General features: G+C 46.8%; 1 protein-coding gene across 3 annotated transcripts in view; it reads left to right on the top strand.

Annotated features, from left to right (window-relative positions):
- The window catches only part of vps28 (VPS28 subunit of ESCRT-I), a 35772-nt gene extending 19532 nt beyond the window's left edge, over positions 1–16240 (top strand). Inside the window, exons 2-10 of one of the 3 annotated variants that reach the window (XM_087987759.1) lie at positions 2794–2865; positions 4169–4197; positions 8757–8794; positions 9723–9812; positions 10319–10424; positions 10972–11073; positions 11188–11241; positions 12234–12325; positions 15850–16240. In XM_087987759.1, coding sequence (XP_087843885.1) covers positions 2829–2865; positions 4169–4197; positions 8757–8794; positions 9723–9812; positions 10319–10424; positions 10972–11073; positions 11188–11241; positions 12234–12325; positions 15850–15970 — 669 coding nt within the window. In that variant the 5' untranslated portion in view covers positions 2794–2828 and the 3' untranslated portion in view covers positions 15971–16240. Of the gene's footprint in view, positions 1–2790; positions 2866–4168; positions 4198–8756; positions 8795–9722; positions 9813–10318; positions 10425–10971; positions 11074–11187; positions 11242–12233; positions 12326–15849 lie in introns of all 3 variants that reach the window. The other 2 variants (XM_087987760.1, XM_087987758.1) reach the window with 2 other exon arrangements.
- Positions 16241–16672: the final 432 nt, after the last annotated feature.

Genomic DNA, 16672 nt, shown 5'->3' with positions numbered 1-16672 from the left:
GCAATGACCCCTCCGACAGTGCCCACTCCCTCAACACTGACCCTCCGACAGAGCGGCACTCTCTCAGCACTGACTCTTCGACAGTGCGGCACTCCCTCAGCACTGACCCTCCAATAGTGTGGCACTCCCTCAGCACTGACCCTCCAACAGTGCCCTCTCTCTCAGCACTGACCCTCCGACAGTGCCCACTCCCTCAGCACTGACCCTCCGACAGTGCCCACTCCCTCAGCACTGACCCTCCGACAGTGCGGCACTCCCTCAGCACTGACCCTCCGACAGTGCGGCACTCCCTCAGCACTGACCCTCCGACAGTGCGGCACTCCCTCAGCACTGACCCTCCCTCAGTGCGGCACTCCCTCAGTACAGTCAGTTCTGTAAAGCAATGGTTAAATTATTGAGCTTCCCTTATCATAGAAAAATCACACTTTAGAAAGAGTGCTTAAAGTGTTGGTGATGTAATTGCATTTTGGCCAACACACATTTAAAAGTTTGCATTTTATAAATAATGTCACCTATTTTATAAATAGCTTGTAAGTTGTGTTATGGTGAATACATGTTGAGGAAACGTGCATTATAGCATAATTGCCTGTATTGATTTTACAACAGCGCAGCGTCCTCTCAGTTCTGTTTGGCCCATCTTGTTCATGCTGACCAGATTTCCTGAACTGAAGTAGATCTCTCTGGATGTGTTTGGCCTGTATCCCTATAAACTTTTCCTGTTTGTGTACCTGTTCAAATGTCTTTTAAATGTTGTACTTGTAATTTCACCCTCTACGTGAAAAGGTTGCCGCTCAGATCCCCTTTGAATCTGTCCCCTCTCGGTTTGCACTCCCTTCCCCTGTGGAAATGATGCACTCAAGTGTTTCTCCAGGTATTTTTTAAACACTGTGGTTTATCACTTTAACTATCCTCCCAAGCAGTGCATTCCAGATATGAAACCACCGTCTGAATGAAAAGCACTTTGTTTAATTCCCTACTAATTCTAATGCCTTTAACTTCAAAATTATGCCTCCTCTATTGACCATTTGTTTAACCCAGTTACCTATCTGTATTATTGCTTCACTGATAATTCAGAAAGCCAAGTTCAAACCCCACCATGATAGATGGTGGAATTTGAAATCAATTTTTAAAATCTGTAATGAAGGGTCTACTAATGACCATGAATCCATTGCCAATTATCTGGGAAAAACCATCCTGGTCCACTAACATCCTATCGGGAAGAAAACTGCCATCCTTACCTGGTCTGTCCTACGTGTGACTGCACACCCACAGCACTGTGGTTGGCTCTTAACTACTCTTTGGGTAATTAGGGATGGGCAATGATTGCAGATCTTACCACTAAATCCACGATTCTATGGATGAATAAAATAATTCAAGAAAAGCAGGCTAGCTGGTTTCTATCAACCCTGTCTATGCCCCTCATAATTAGATTAGATTAGATTACTTGCAGTGTGGAAACAGGTCCTTTGACCGAACAAGTCCACACCGCCCTGCCGAAGTGCAACCCACCCAGACCCATTCCCCTTCACCTAACACTAGGGGCAATTTAGCATGGCCAATTCGCCTGACCTGCACATCTTTGAACTGTGGGAGGAAACTGGAGCACCCGGAGGAAACCCACACAGACAGGGGGAGAATGTGCAAACTCCACACAGTCAGTCGCCTGAGGTGGGAATTGAACCTGGGTCTCTGGCGCTGTAAGGCAGCAGTGCTAACCACTATGCCACCGTGCCGCCCATAATCTATCAGGTTACCCCTTGACCTTCTCTGACCCATAAAAAACACCCCAAGCTTATCCTGCAACGTCCTAGTGAAATCCCTCTGCACCTCCAGTACGACCATATCCTCCCTGTCGTGTGATGACCAGAACTGTACACAGTAGTCCTGCTGTGGTCTAACCAAAGGTCCAACATCACCTTTTGCATTTATAATCTAAGCCATCACTGATAAAGGCAAGTGTCCCTTGTGCCTTCTTAACTATCCTATTAACCTGTTCTGCCACTTCTGGGATCTGTGGACAAGTGGGTGGCACGGTGGGTGGCACGGTGGCACAGTAGTTAGCACTGCTGCCTCACAGCACCAGAGACCCGGGTTCAATTCCCGCCTCAGGTGACTGACTGTGTGGAGTTTGCACGTTCTCCCCGTGTCTGCGTGGGTTTCCTCCGGGTGCTCCGGTTTCCTCCCACAATCCAAAAATGTGCAGGTTAGGTGAATTGGCCATGCTAAATTGCCCGTAGAGTTAGGTAAGGGGTAAATGTAGGGGTATGGGTGGGTTACGCTTTGGCGGGTCGGTGTGGACTTGTTGGGCCGAAGGGCCTGTTTCCACACTGTAATGTAATCTAGTCTAATCTAAAAAAAAATCTAAAAAGTGCCCAAACTCCCTCTGGTTCTTTGAAACTTGTCACAAATCTTTATGTCATGCATGAATTTACTTATTGTCTAGGTCCCCCCCCCAAGGCCTCTCATGTCATGAAACCGATTTTTGGATCCATTTTGCCAAGTTACCCTGGATCCCATGAGCTTTTACCAGCTTTATCAGTTTCCCACGTGGGACCTTGTCAAAGGTCCTTGCTGAAATCCATACAATCTGCATCAACTGGCCTACCCTCATCCAAACACTTGGTTATCTCCTCAAAAACTACCATCAAATTTGTCAGGCATGACGTCCCTCTGACAAAGCCATGCTGACTATCCCTGATCAAACCGTACCTCTCAAAATGGATGTTAATTTTCTCCTTCATTTTTTGTATTTTCTGCACTATTTGTCTTGATATTTCTTTTTGTCTGAAGCAGCTTTACAGAGCCTCCCACGGACAGTTTTCAATAAAATGTTTCAAGGCATCGCAGCAAATCCTGCTGTTGGAGGTGAGACTTCAGTTTTATTGTTGTTGTCATCTCGGACGTGGTCATTGCTAGCACCTTTTTGTCATTGTTATCATCTTGCTCTAAGCCATTGTCTTTAAGCAGGCCACAAATAGTGGGATGGTGGACAACAATTAGGTGTTCCACTCATTGACGAGATTGGGTGTCATTGGCTGGGCCTACTGACTGTCCATCCCTAGTTGCCCTTCAGGTCAGTGGTTGAGGGAGTAAATGTTGAAGGTTGTGGATGTGGTTCCAATCAGGCAGGCTGCTTTGTTCTGGATGGTGTCTGACCTTCTCCGTGTTGGAGCTGCACCCATCCAGACAAGTGGAGAGTATTGCATCACACTCCTGACTTGCATCTTTATGATAGTTAAAGCTTTGGAGAGTCGCAAATTCTCACAATAATTGCAATTCAGAAGGAGACTGTTCAGCCCATTGGATCTGCATCAGCTCTTCAAACAAGCAGCATTACCTGCTGCCAATTTTCTGCCTTTTCCCCATACTCTTCCGCACTAATTCAATTCAAATAATCATCCAGCACCCCCTCCAATGTCTCAGGGGAACCTGCCTTCACCACATTTGAAGGCATCACATTCCATTCCAGAACGACTCACTGTTTTTGCATGATCAACTGTGTCCAATCCACACATGATTTTGAAAAGCTATTTCAGATGGCCTTTCAGCCTTCTCCCCAGGGAGAACAGTCACAACTTCATCAATCAATTCCCATCACTAAAGTTTCTCATTCTTGGAAACATTCTTGTAAATGGCTTTCTACTTGCTCCAATTTTTCCGACAATGTGGGGCCTGACACAAACTTACACAATACTCCACCGGAGATCTAACATGTATCTTGTATACATTCAACATCACCTCCTTGCTCTTGTACTCTCTGCCTCTTTTAATAAAGCCAAGGACACTGTCTGCTTTATTAATAGCTGTCTTCACCTGTCCTTAAATGATCTGTGACATATACCCCCAGCTCCCTTTGCTACTTCACCGCTTTAGAGATATACCCCCTTTCCATGTTGTCTTTCAATGTTGTTCTGGCAAAATTCATCACCTCACACTTGTTTGCACTGTACATTTACCTGGCTGCCTTGTACATTTACCTGGCTGCCTTGTGTTTGGACATGGGCTGCTCCAGTATCTGCAGAGTCACAAATGATGTGAGACATTGTGCAATCATCAACTTATTCCCCCAACAGGTAGTGGACACACAGATCATCTCCCCAAGAGGTCTCACTGCTGGCTGGTTCCAGATTTAATCTCTGCTCTTTTTATCTTTCTTTTATTATTTCAGGTCAAGGGAACAAGCCAGAACTGTACGAGGTGAGAAACAATTGAGAGGGGAGTCAACGAAAGGTCTGTGGGGGAAGGTGAATTGTTGTGCTGAGGAAGGGCTTTTGTTGGGTGCATACTATTTGGAGCAGGAGGTCCCCGCTGTCAGGAGGAGGGACAGTGCAGCAAAGGTTGTGACCAGATGGGGTACGTTCAAGTGTGAGAGACAGGAAAGGCACTGCCAGGGGTCCTGTCCTGGGAGAAGAGTTTGGGCCTTTATTCTCTGGAGAATGGAGTGATGTTGTAGAAGTTTAGCATGGATGCAGAAAGAATGTTTCCACAGGCTGTAGACTCTAGAATTAGAGAGCTCGGTACAGACTGAGGTGAGGAAGAATTCCTTCACTCAGCGGGTGGTGAATCTTTGGAATTGTCAGGTAGATTTCTGCATATTAAAAACATCAAGGGATCCACGGATAGAGCAGGAAAATGGGGCTGAAGTATGGGCAACTGTATGCAGTGTGCACGTTCTCCCCGTGTCTGCGTGGGTTTCCTCCGGGTGCTCCAGTTTCCTCCCACAGTCTAAAGATGTGCAGGTCAGGTGAATTGGCCATACTAAATTGCCCGTAGTGTTAGGTGGATTAGTCAGGGGTAACTGTAGGGGAATGAGTCAGGGTGGGTTCCTCCCCGGAGGGTCGGTGTGGACTTGTTGGGCCAAAGGGCCTGCTTCCGCACTATAGGGAATCTAATCTAGTCTAATCATCTATGATCTCATTAATGGTGGAGTGACCTCGAAGAGCCTTGTCCTACTTCTGTTTCTTAGTTTCTTGTGTTTTAATTTGGTTGGATACAGGTAGTTCTTCTAGAAGGTGATGGTTGCATTCTTGTGCAACCCCAAATTATGGAAGAATCGTGCTTTAGAAACAGCGCTTGATCTGTTGCTTGAGTAATCGCGTTACAACCGACACACGTTTTAAATATTCATGCTTTGGAAACAGTGTCCCCAATTACTGAAAGCACGTTACAGCAGAACGGCCTGTAATTAGTTTGCAGCTGATATTTTTCAGGTGTGCTTCTTGATGGTACCTCTAATTTAAAAGCATGTACAGACGTGGCTGTCCCAACCATATTAGATTAGATTAGATTAGATTACTTACAGTGTGGAAACAGGCCCTTCGGCCCAACAAGTCCACACCGACCCGCCGAAGCGCAACCCACCCATACCCCTACATTTACCCCTTACCTAACACTACGGGCAATTTAGCATGGCCAATTCACCTAACCTGCACATCTTTGGACTGTGGGAGGAAACCGGAGCACCCGGAGGAAACCCACACAGACACGGGGAGAATGGGCAAACTCCACACAGTCAGTCGCCTGAGGTGGGAATTGAACCAGGGTCTCTGGCGCTGTGAGGCAGCAGTGCTAACCACTGTGCCACCGTGCCGCCCACTTTTTGCAACCTCTCTGCCATTTCCCCGTAGTCACTAACAATGCCCCACGTTCTCTTGACCACCCACTTTCCCTTTAGGCCAGCGTAACATTTCTTCTTCATTTTGATGTCCCTGGAAAGATTCCGTTCAAAATTCCTTTTGGTAGCTCTTTTACACTGCATATGAGTTAACATGACTTCAAAGTCCTGTGTTTTGGCCTTTCACACTTTCTGAGAAAGCCAGGGTCTTAATATTTGAATATGGAACATTCACAATGCAATGCAAGGTCACTGAGTCTTGTAGAACAGAGAACAGTACAGCATTGGAACAGGCCCTTTGGCTAGCAAGACACGTGTGATGCCTTTCTAAACAACTTAACCTTTTGTCTCTACGCAGTCTTAGAGACGTACAGCACAGAAACAGACCCTTCAGTCCAACCCATCCATGCCAACCAGATATCCCAACCCAATCTAGTCCCACCTGCCAGCACCCGGCCCATATCCCTCCAAACCCTTCCTATTCGTATACCCAACCAAATGCCTTTTAAATGTTGCAATTGTACCAGCCTCCACACTTCCTCTGGCAGCTCAATCCATACACGTACCACCCTCTGTGTGAAAAGGTTGCCCCTTAAATCTCTTTTATATCTTTTCCCTCTCACCCTAAACCTATGCCCTCTAGTTCTGGACTCCCCCTACCCAGGGAAAAGACTTTGGCTGTTTATCCTATCCAAGCCCCTCATGATTTTATAAACCTATGTAAGATTACCCCTCAGCCTCTGACGCTCCAGAGAAAACAGCCCCAGCCTGTTCAGCCTCTCCCTGTATCTCAAATCCTCCAACTCTGGCAACATCCTTGTAAATCTTTTCTGAACCCTTTCAAGTTTCACAACATCCATCCAACAGGAAGGAGACCAGAATTGCATGCAATATTCCGAAAGTCCAATGTCCTGTACAACCGCAACATGACCTCCTAACTCCTGTACTCAATACTCTGACCAATAAAGGAAAGCCTACCAAACGCCTTCTTCACTATCCTATCTACCTGCGACTCCACTTTCAAGGAGCTATGAACCCGCACTCCAAGGTCTCTTTGTTCAGCAACACTCCCTAGGACCTTACCATTAAGTGTATAAATCCTGCTAGGATTTGCTTTCCCAAAACGCAGCACCTCGCATTTATCTGAATAAAACTCCATCTGCCACTTCTCAGCCCATTGGCCCATCTGGTGCAGATCCTGTTGTAATCTGAGGTAACCCTCTTCGCTGTCCACTACAACTCCAATTTTGGTGTCATCTGCAAACTTACTAACTCTACCTCTTATGCTCGCATCCAAATCATTTATGTAAATGACAAAAAGTAGAGGACCCAGCACTGATCCTTGTGGCACTCCACTGGTCACAGGCCTCCAGTCTGAAAAACAACCCTCCACCACCACCCTCTGTCTTCTACCTTTGAGCCAGTTCTGTATCCAAATGGCTAGTTCTCCCTGTATTCCATGAGATCTAACCTTGCTAACCAGTCTCCCATGGGGAACCTTGTTGAACGCCTTACTGAAGTCCACATCTACCGCTCTGCCCTTATTAATCCTCTTTGTTACTTCAAAAAACTTAATCAAGTTTGAGAGAAATGATTTCCCACACACAAAAGCCATGTTGACTATCCCTAATCAGTCCTTGCCTTTCCAAATACATGAACATCCTGTCCCTCAGGATTTCCTCCAACAACTTGCCCACCACCGAGGTCAGGCTCACTGGTCTATAGTTCCCTGGCTTGTCTTTATCATCTTCCTTAAACAGTGGCACCACATTTGCCAACCTACAGTCTTCTGGCACTCACCTGTGACTATCGATGATACAAATATCTCAGTAAGAGGCCCAGCAATCACTTCTCTAGCTTCCCACAGAGTTCTCGGGTACACCTGATCAGGTCCTGGGGAATTATCCACTTGTATGTGCTGTATCCCTCTATTCCCTGCCTATTCATGTATCTGACAAGATGTCTCTTAAATGTTACTATTGTATCTGCCTCCACCACCTTCTCTGGTAGTGTTTTCCAGGCACTTGCCACCCTCTGTGTAAAACAACTTGTCCTTCACATCGCCTTTAAATTTTCCCCTTTTCCCTTTAACCTAGGTCCCTTTGTAAATAATCATTTCTATCCTGGAGAAAATACTCTGGCTATCCATTCTGTCCATGCTGTCATAATCTTGTAAACCTCTATCAGGTTGCCCCTCAGCTTTCTGAAGTTCAAGTGAAAACAAGCCAAATGTGTCCACTCTCTCCTTGTAGCTGATATCCTCCAAACAGGCAACATCCTGGTAAACCTCTTCTGCATCCTCTCCAAAGCCTCCACATCGTTGCTATGGGGCAAATGTGGCGTAACTAAGCTGCAACATGACTCGCCAACTTTATAGTCAAGAGTGTGGGGCTGGAAAAGCACAGCAGGTCAGGCAGCATCCGAGGAGCAGGTGAGTCGCGTTTCAGGTATAATCCCTTCATCAGGAATGAGGGCTTATGCCTGAAATGTCAATTCTCCTGCACCTCTGATGCTGTCTGACTGGCTGTGCTTTCCAGCACCACAATCTCGAATCTAATCTCCAGCATCTGCAGTCCTCACTTTCTCCTAGCCAACTTTATACTCAAGATTGCGAATGAAGACAAGCATGCTGTATGTCTTCTTTACCACCTTATCCACTTGAATTGCCAATTTCAGCAGGCTGTGGACTTACAAACCAAGATCCCTCTCTAAGTTAGTGCTCCTAAGAGTCCTGCCATTTAATGTATACTTCTGTCTTTCCCTTGACATCCCAAGATATATTTCTCTGGCGAAATTTCCAACTGACCTCTAGTCTGCTGTACCCTTTGACAACTTTCTTCACTATTCACAACTTCACCAATATTAATTTCAGTATTTTGAGTTTCAGTTGTGTTTCAATGCCTCAGTTCCCCATGGTGAGGCAGGAAGATGTGTCTGCTGTTATATTCACCTTTCAGAGAAGGAGATGGGAGTTTCACTGTGGCTAAGGTTACTCCTATTTAAACAGTGCGGGTGCTGGAGTTTCAGGGCCTATCTGGCTGTGTGTCTGATTTGAAAATATAGTTTTAAAAGTTTCATGCCTGTACAGGGTATGACAGATTCCTGTTCCACCTCATTGAATTCTAACTCTAATATATTTCAGGAAGTCAAATTGTACAAAAATGCCAGAGAGCGGGAAAAGTGAGTATTTTTAATATTCCATCTGGGATTGTAGGTTTGAATGGCTAGCAGGTATTTGTTGCCAAACTAATTCTTCAGCACTGCTCTAGAAGTACAGACTATTTTTGATCTTGTAATATGCAGTAAGGGGCTAATTAATAACTTGTAAAAGAACCCTTGGGGAAGAGTGACCATAGTATGTAGGAATTTTCCATTTACGTATGAAAACCTCAATCTTAAACTAGGGTTTCAATTAAAACAAAGGAAACTATGAAGACCTTGAAAACAAATTAGCAGTGGTCAATTGAGGAAAATGTACCAAAAGACATGAAGGCAGACTAAAATTAGCTGCCATTTGTAGAATTAATACATGGTTTACTTAAGAAAAACGTTCCTTGTTAAGGCTGAGAAACTCAACAGGAAAAGTGAGTCAACTGTGGCTAAGAAAGGAAGTTAAAGATTGCAGTGCACCAAGGAGGAGGCTTATGAATATGGTCTGAGAATTAGGAGAATTTTAGGATGACAGAATATGACTGCAACTTGCTCTTTTACCAAAGAGCTGTTAGAAGTTGGGGAGGGTGGGGTGGTGCGGAGATTTGTGGATTGATACAGGGCTATGGGGTGAGAGTGGGGCAGTAGGATTAGTTTGGGATTGTTACAGTGATGGGGAGAGAGTGGGGCAGTGGGATTAGTTTTGGGATTGATATGTTCATCCTGTCAACAATTCTGTTCCACCTCTTCCCAAGCCTTCATATCTGACACAGCATCAAAGAATAAACGAAAAACTTTGGAGGACAAGGTGGCAGGTACAATTGACAGTAAAATGAGATTGTGTTTCCAGGATGTGTACGCATCACAGTGACAGGGTTCTGTTTACAGGAATTGTATAAACTACAGACATGTCTGGGATGTGTGTATTCCTGTTGTTAACCTTTTGTCTCGAACCCAGGTATGATAACATGGCTGAACTGTTTGCTGTGGTGAAGACACTGCAGGCACTGGAAAAAACCTACATCAAGGATTGTGTCACTCCGACTGAGTGAGTATGGAGTCATGGACCGGGTCAGGCTGGGTGCTGTTAGAAGTTGGGGGGGTGGGGTGGTGCGGAGAGAGAGAGAGAGTGTCTCTTCCTGGGACAGGAGTGGAGAAGAGGATCTGTCCCCTGGGCGTGGGGTGAGGATGGAGGTCTGTAACCTGAGGTGGTGCAGAGTGGTGTGACTGTACCTGGGGGTAGGGGAGGGTGTCTATCTCCTGGGGCTGGGGAAAGGAGGAGTAGGTGGAACCTGCCGGGGAGGGGAGGGCAGGACAGGGAATGACAGCCAAGGGCTGAACCGAGAAAGGGAGGGGTGTGGAGGGCACAGGAGGAGAGGGCTGAGCTCCATTGCTATGGGTGTGTGTGAGAGTGTTGTTAGCAGGGGAATGGTGTCCAGGCGACATTGTACAGAGGTTAATGTGATCACGAATACTCTGAACAGGGAGGTGGTGCAGGGAGCAACGATTGTGAGTCTGTTGGTTTATCCTCCTCACTGTGCTCACTGTTCTCAGGTACACAGCGGCCTGCTCACGCCTGCTGGTTCAGTACAAAGCAGCATTCAAACAGGTCCAGGGCTCCGATATCAGCACAATTGATGAGTTCTGTAGAAGATATAGGGTAAGTAAGCAGGTCAGTGTGAGGTTACGGGAGGCATTGTTGGGAATGGGGCTTGAGGCAGTGGTGTGAGAGGGAATTGTGGTTTGGGGAGGGGGTGAGGAGGGGAGCTGGGCTAGGGAAAGGGGTATGAGATGGGGAGGCCAGTGGGTGGGGTGGGGGGGGAGCTGGGCTGGGGAAGGGGGGTGGTGAGAGGGGATGGGGGGGGCAGCTGTGCTGGGGAAGGTGGGTGGTGAGAGGGGGTGAGGCCAATGGGCAGGGTGAGGGGGGAGAGCTGAACTGGGGAAGGGGGGTGGTGAGAGGGGATGGGAGGGCAGCTGGGCTGGGGAAGGGGGGTGGTGAGAGGGGGCAAGGAGGGGAGTTGGGCTGGGGAAGGGGGTTAGTGAGAGGGTTGGGGAGGGGAGGCTAGTGGGCGGGGTGGGGGGGTTGCTGGGCTGGGGAAAGGGGGTTTTGAGAGGAGCTCGGCAGAATGGGGAGGAGATTGGGGTCTGATTGAAGGGGGAGTCAGGAGGAGTTGGACTGCATTAATTTTTCACATCCTATTTTCCAGCTGGATTGTCCATTGGCGATGGAGAGGATTAAGGAGGATCGTCCAATCACAATCAAAGATGACAAAGGCAACTTGAACCGGTGCATTGCTGATATTGTTTCGGTGAGGGTGCCCTCAACCATCAGTCACTGCTGGCAAGCCCTGCACTCACCAGTCATATTCTCTTACTCTGTCTCTCTAGTCACACTCACTCTGTAACTTCCCATCTCTTCACAGCTGTTCATCACTGTCATGGATAAACTCCGTCTTGAGATCCGAGCCATGGATGAGGTAAGAAGCTGCTCTTCCTACACAAGGTACTGAGAGCTACGAGGATATGTTTGGAATGATACAGTCACAGCAATATGGAGCCAGAGCACCAGGAATACTGTAATGCAGCACTGTGTGGGGGCATGAAAAAGCAATGAGGTGGGAGAGGACAGAATGGTGTCAAGGAAATGAGGCATGTGGTTTAGGGAGGTGACAAGGCATGACTGCAGGAGCAGCACCAGGCTTTACTGAAAATGAGATGACAACCTGGTGATCATGCCAAATGGTATAAGCAGCAAGTGATAGACAGAGCTAAGCGATCCCACACAATGGATCAGATCTAAGCTCTGCAGTCCTTTCACATCCAGTCATAAATGGTAGTGGACAATTAAACAACTTACTGGAGATGGAGGCTTGAAAAATACCCCCATCCACAGTGATGGAAAAGTCCAACCCGTCAGTACCAAACATAAGGCTGGAGCTTTCACAGCAAGCCCTCAGCCAGAAGTGCTGAGTTGATGATCCATCACATATGCCAGTTTTGAAATCCCTCCGTTTACTCCACATGCTATCAAGAAAACTGTGGATACTGCAAAAGGCTGTGGTCCCTAACAATGTTCTGGCAATACTACTTAGGTTCCAGAACTTGCTGTACCCCTAGCCAAACTGTTCCAGAACAACGTGGAAAACTGCCCTGTTATAACCTCCACACGCAGATCAGGACAGATCCAACCTGGCCCCATCGCTCTACTCTCGATCATCAGGAAGTACTAGAAGATGTCACCAACAGTGCCATCAGGTGACACTGAACTAACCTGTTCACTGACACCCAGTTGGTGCTTGCCAGGACCACCTAGCTCCTGGCCTCGTGTAGAACTGAGCAACTAAAGTGTGACCAAGTAGCACACTGGTGGCAGCCAAGGAGATTGTGTAAGCCTGAATGTTATCACAGGGATGTGAGGAAGGAGAGGAATATAACACAACAACCCTCCTAAACACAACTATTTCCCCAGATCCAGCCTGATCTCCGGGAGCTGATGGAAACCATGAATCGGATGAGTAATCTGCCTGCAGATTTTGAAGGAAAGGAGAAAGTTGGCCAGTGGTGAGTTCTGGTGATGCGAATATTTGACAGGAGGTCAACGAGACGATCTTCCATGTAAAGTGGTCATTGAGAACCTGAGCAGAGCAATGGTGAGAAACACCCGGGACATTGGAGGATAGAATGCAAGATCGTAGATGGATGGTACCATTATTTCAGGACAAAATGGGATAAATAATTGAGGCAGAGGACGATAGAGGGGCAGGAGAGCAAGGCACAGGATAGGTACAGGGCTATGGGGAGAGAGTGGGGCAGTGGGATGAGTTTGGGGATTGATACAGGGCTATGGGGAGAGAGTTGGGCAGTGGGATTATTTTGGGGATTGATACAGGGCTATGGGGAGAGAGTGGGGCAGTGGGATTAGTTTGGGGATTGATACTGGGCTATGGGGAGAGAGCGGGGCAGTGGGATTAGTTTGGGGATTGATACAGGGCTATGGGGAGAGAGTGGGGCAGTGGGATTATTTTGGGGATTGATACTGGGCTATGGGGAGAGAGCGGGGCAGTGGGATTAGTTTGGGGATTGACACTGGGCTATGGGGAGAGAGTGGGGCAGTGGGATTATTTTGGGGATTGATACAGGGCTATGGGGAGAGAGTGGGGCAGTGGGATTAGTTTGGGGATTGACACTGGGCTATGGGGAGAGCGTGGGGCAGTGGGATTATTTTGGGGATTGATACTGGGCTATGGGGAGAGAGCGGGGCAGTGGGATTAGTTTGGGGATTGATACAGGGCTATGGGGAGAGAGTGGGGCAGTGGGATTATTTTGGGGATTGATACAGGGCTATGGGGAGAGAGCGGGGCAGTGGGATTAGTTTGGGGATTGACACTGGGCTATGGGGAGAGAGTGGGGCAGTGGGATTATTTTGGGGATTGATACAGGGCTATGGGGAGAGAGTGGGGCAGTGGGATTAGTTTGGGGATTGACACTGGGCTATGGGGAGAGCGTGGGGCAGTGGGATTAGTTTGGGGATTGACACTGGGCTATGGGGAGAGCGTGGGGCAGTGGGATTAGTTTGGGGATTGACACTGGGCTATGGGGAGAGAGTGGGGCAGTGGGATTAGTTTGGGGATTGACACTGGGCTATGGGGAGAGAGCGGGGCAGTGGGATTAGTTTGGGGATTGACACTGGGCTATGGGGAGAGAATGAGGCAGTGGGACTATTTTGGGGATAGATACAGGGCTATGGGGAGAGAGCGGGGCAGTGGGATTAGTTTAGGATTAACAAGTGCAGAGAACCCTGGCTGCCAATTACTACATAAGTGGGAAAAGAGGAAGCTGAACGCTGGTACGAAGGGCTGAAAATGCTGGAAGCCCTAGAGACATACAGACCGGTTACTTAACAAAGAAATGGGGAGAGTGAAGATGAAACAATGGCCTGTGAAAGAAAGAATAATGCAAGGGCAGTTTACAATCACATTAGGTGTCATAGCAGTAGGGTCCATTAGCAACCAGTGTTGCAACCAAAGTGTGGAGCTGGAAGAAGTGAAGTTCAAAGTGAGTCCTTTGCATCTGTATTCTCTATGGAGAAGGACACTGTAGTTATAAATACCCAGCTGAGATGTATCCAAGGCTGCTGTGGAGTGCAGAAGCACTGACCTTAATTTTCAAATCCTGTCTGGCCATGGGCGAGGTGCCAGAGAACTGGATTTGGTACTATTATTCAAGAAGGAAACTTAGGGTTAGTGATGACCCAAACCTAACCCTATAATCGATGAAAGTGATTCCTGATGAAGGGCTTTTGCCCGAAACGTTAATTCTCCTGCTCCTCAGATGCTGCCTGACCTGCTGTGTTTTTCCAGCACCATGACTCTAACCCTATAATAGACAAGTGAATCAGAGAAGTTATTGGAAAAAATTTGAAGGGCGCAGGATTAATCAAGGGATAGTCAGCAAGACTTTGTCAGAGGAACATCATGTCCAACAAATATTTGGTTGAATATTTTGAGGTGATTTTGTGTGTAGTTCAGGGTAGTGTAGTTGATATAATCTGCATGGATTTTGGTAAGGCTTTTGACAAAGTCTTGTATGGAAGACTTGCCAACAAAGTAAGAGCCCAAGGGATCCAGGGAAATTTAGCAAATTGGATGCAAAATTGATTTAGTGTCAGGAAGTAGAGGGTGATGGTGAAAGGGTGTTTTTGTGATGAGAAATCTGTATCCAGTGGAGTGCCCCACCGTTTGGAGCTGGGTCGCTTGCCTTATTTTGTGTATATTGATGGTCTCGATATGAATGTAAGCGATATGATCAGTCAGTCTGCAGATGGTATGAAAGTTGCTGGGTGGGACATAATGAGGAGGATTGCCTTTGAACGTAGCCTTTGATGGGCTGACCAGATGTGTTGAACAGTGCAAATGGAATTTAATTTTGAGAAGTGTGATGATGCATTTTGGGACAGTGTAGAACCCTGGAAAGTAGAGAGGTAATTTCACTCCAGTACCTTGGTGTGCTTGTCCATAAATCCTTGAAGACAGCAGGACAGCTAGATAAGGTGGTTAAAGAGGGCGCACACAATACCTGCCTTTAAATGTGTTGCAGGATATAAGCAGGATGTTATGATGGAGCTGTGTATAACATAAGTTGGGCACTGTGTGCAGTTCTGGTCACCACCCTGTAGGAAGGATGTGATTGTGCTGGAGAGGGTACAGAGGCTGGAGTGATCAGCTTTGAAGAGAGACTCGACAGGCTGGGATTATTTCTCTTTGAGCAGAGAAGGCTAAGGGGGGATCTGATCGAGGTGTACAAAGTTCTGAGGAATGTAGACAGGGTAGATAGGGAAAACCCCCTGCCTTAGTACAGGAGTCAAGAACCAAAGGAGGTAAAGAACAGGAGGTTTAGAGAAGATTTGCCAAAACTAACTTCGACCCAAAGGTGGCGAGAACCTGGAGCTCAGTCTAAAAGGATGCGAGAGGTGGGAACCTTCAAACACTTGGAATGTGAAACACGACACTGTACATGGCTACAGACCAAGTGGAACGGGATTAGAGAAGATAGATGCTTGATATCCAGCGTGACTGAATGGGCCTGTTTCTATGTTGTAAAACTCAATACCCTGCTCGTCAGTGCCTTCCACTCAGAACTTAGAGATGCCTGTGTTCGACTGAGGTGGACAAAGTTTAAAAATCACACAACACCAGGTTATAGTCCAACAGGTTTAATTGGAAGCACTAGCTTTCGGAGCACTGCTCCTTCATCAGGTAGTTGTGTTGTGGGATTTTTAACTTCCCACTCAGAAGATGACCTATGCATTCCCACTCTGTTTCCTATCTGTTAACTAGTGCTCAGCCTGTGCAGATAATTACCATCAGTCATATGTGCCTTAATTTTCTACAAGTCCCTGTGATGTGAGACTTGATTAAAATGTAATTGAATGAGTTGGGATTGATACAACGCTGTGGGTAGTGATGAGAGAGCGAGCTAGGTACCCTGAGTAATCTGTTACTCAGCATAGGTTGACAGAGAAATGGGATCATTTCATCTGTTGCTGGAAATCACCCGGTTTCTTACAGTATTCTGGTGACTTGCAGGTTACAGAAGCTCAGTGGAATGTCAGCATCAGATGAATTGGATGACACCCAGGTGCGACAGATGCTGTTTGACTTGGAGTCAGCCTATAACTCATTCAACAGGTTCCTGCATTCTTCCTAAGGGGCCTCTTATGGCTTGCAGCACGGGAATGAGCCTGACTACTGTTCTTCCACAGTCACCCACAGATGGTTTCCTGAAATGCTGCCATCCAGTTCTTCCCAACTACTGAATGGGACTCCCTCTTTCTTCATTCCTGTTTTTCACCAGGAATGCAATGTGTTCATGTCTCTCTGTGTAGATATTGTATCTGTGTAACATAGGTCTGTTCCATTGTTCTCTGGGCTCTATATATTTTATGTATTTCTCTGAATAAAATGGAAGTGAAATTGTCGTGGTGTTCTTAGTATCTCTGTCAGTTTTCTCTGTCTGAACATGAGTTGGCTTAGTACCTATCTGAGTGAAGGGTTAACCTGGCTGTCATCAGGAGCTTTTGACCAAGTGCACTGGATGTGGTTCAGTGAAACCATATTTCTGTTGGACAACAAAGGGCTGGGTGCACAAAAAGGAATTTATTCCTTAGTATTCTGAGTTGCTGATTAAATCATATCAAATTCCGAGAGAAAATACCTCTGGACATTTAACACAAGCAGAGCCACATTTAGGGATACATAGCCTCACAGTCAGTTAATGATACTCACTGTAATAAAAGGGAACTATGGAGCTATGAGGGAGGAGCTGGTCAAAGTTCAATGGTGCAATACCTTAGCAGGGATGACCGTGGAGGAACAATGGCGGATATTTCTGGGTATAATGCAGAAGATG

This window comes from Chiloscyllium plagiosum, unplaced genomic scaffold (assembly GCF_037043375.1).
Source record: "Chiloscyllium plagiosum isolate Xiang-an unplaced genomic scaffold, Cpla_swu_hap1 HiC_scaffold_5, whole genome shotgun sequence".
NCBI lineage: Eukaryota > Metazoa > Chordata > Chondrichthyes > Orectolobiformes > Hemiscylliidae > Chiloscyllium > Chiloscyllium plagiosum.
This window is presented reverse-complemented; position numbering and strand designations above follow the sequence as displayed.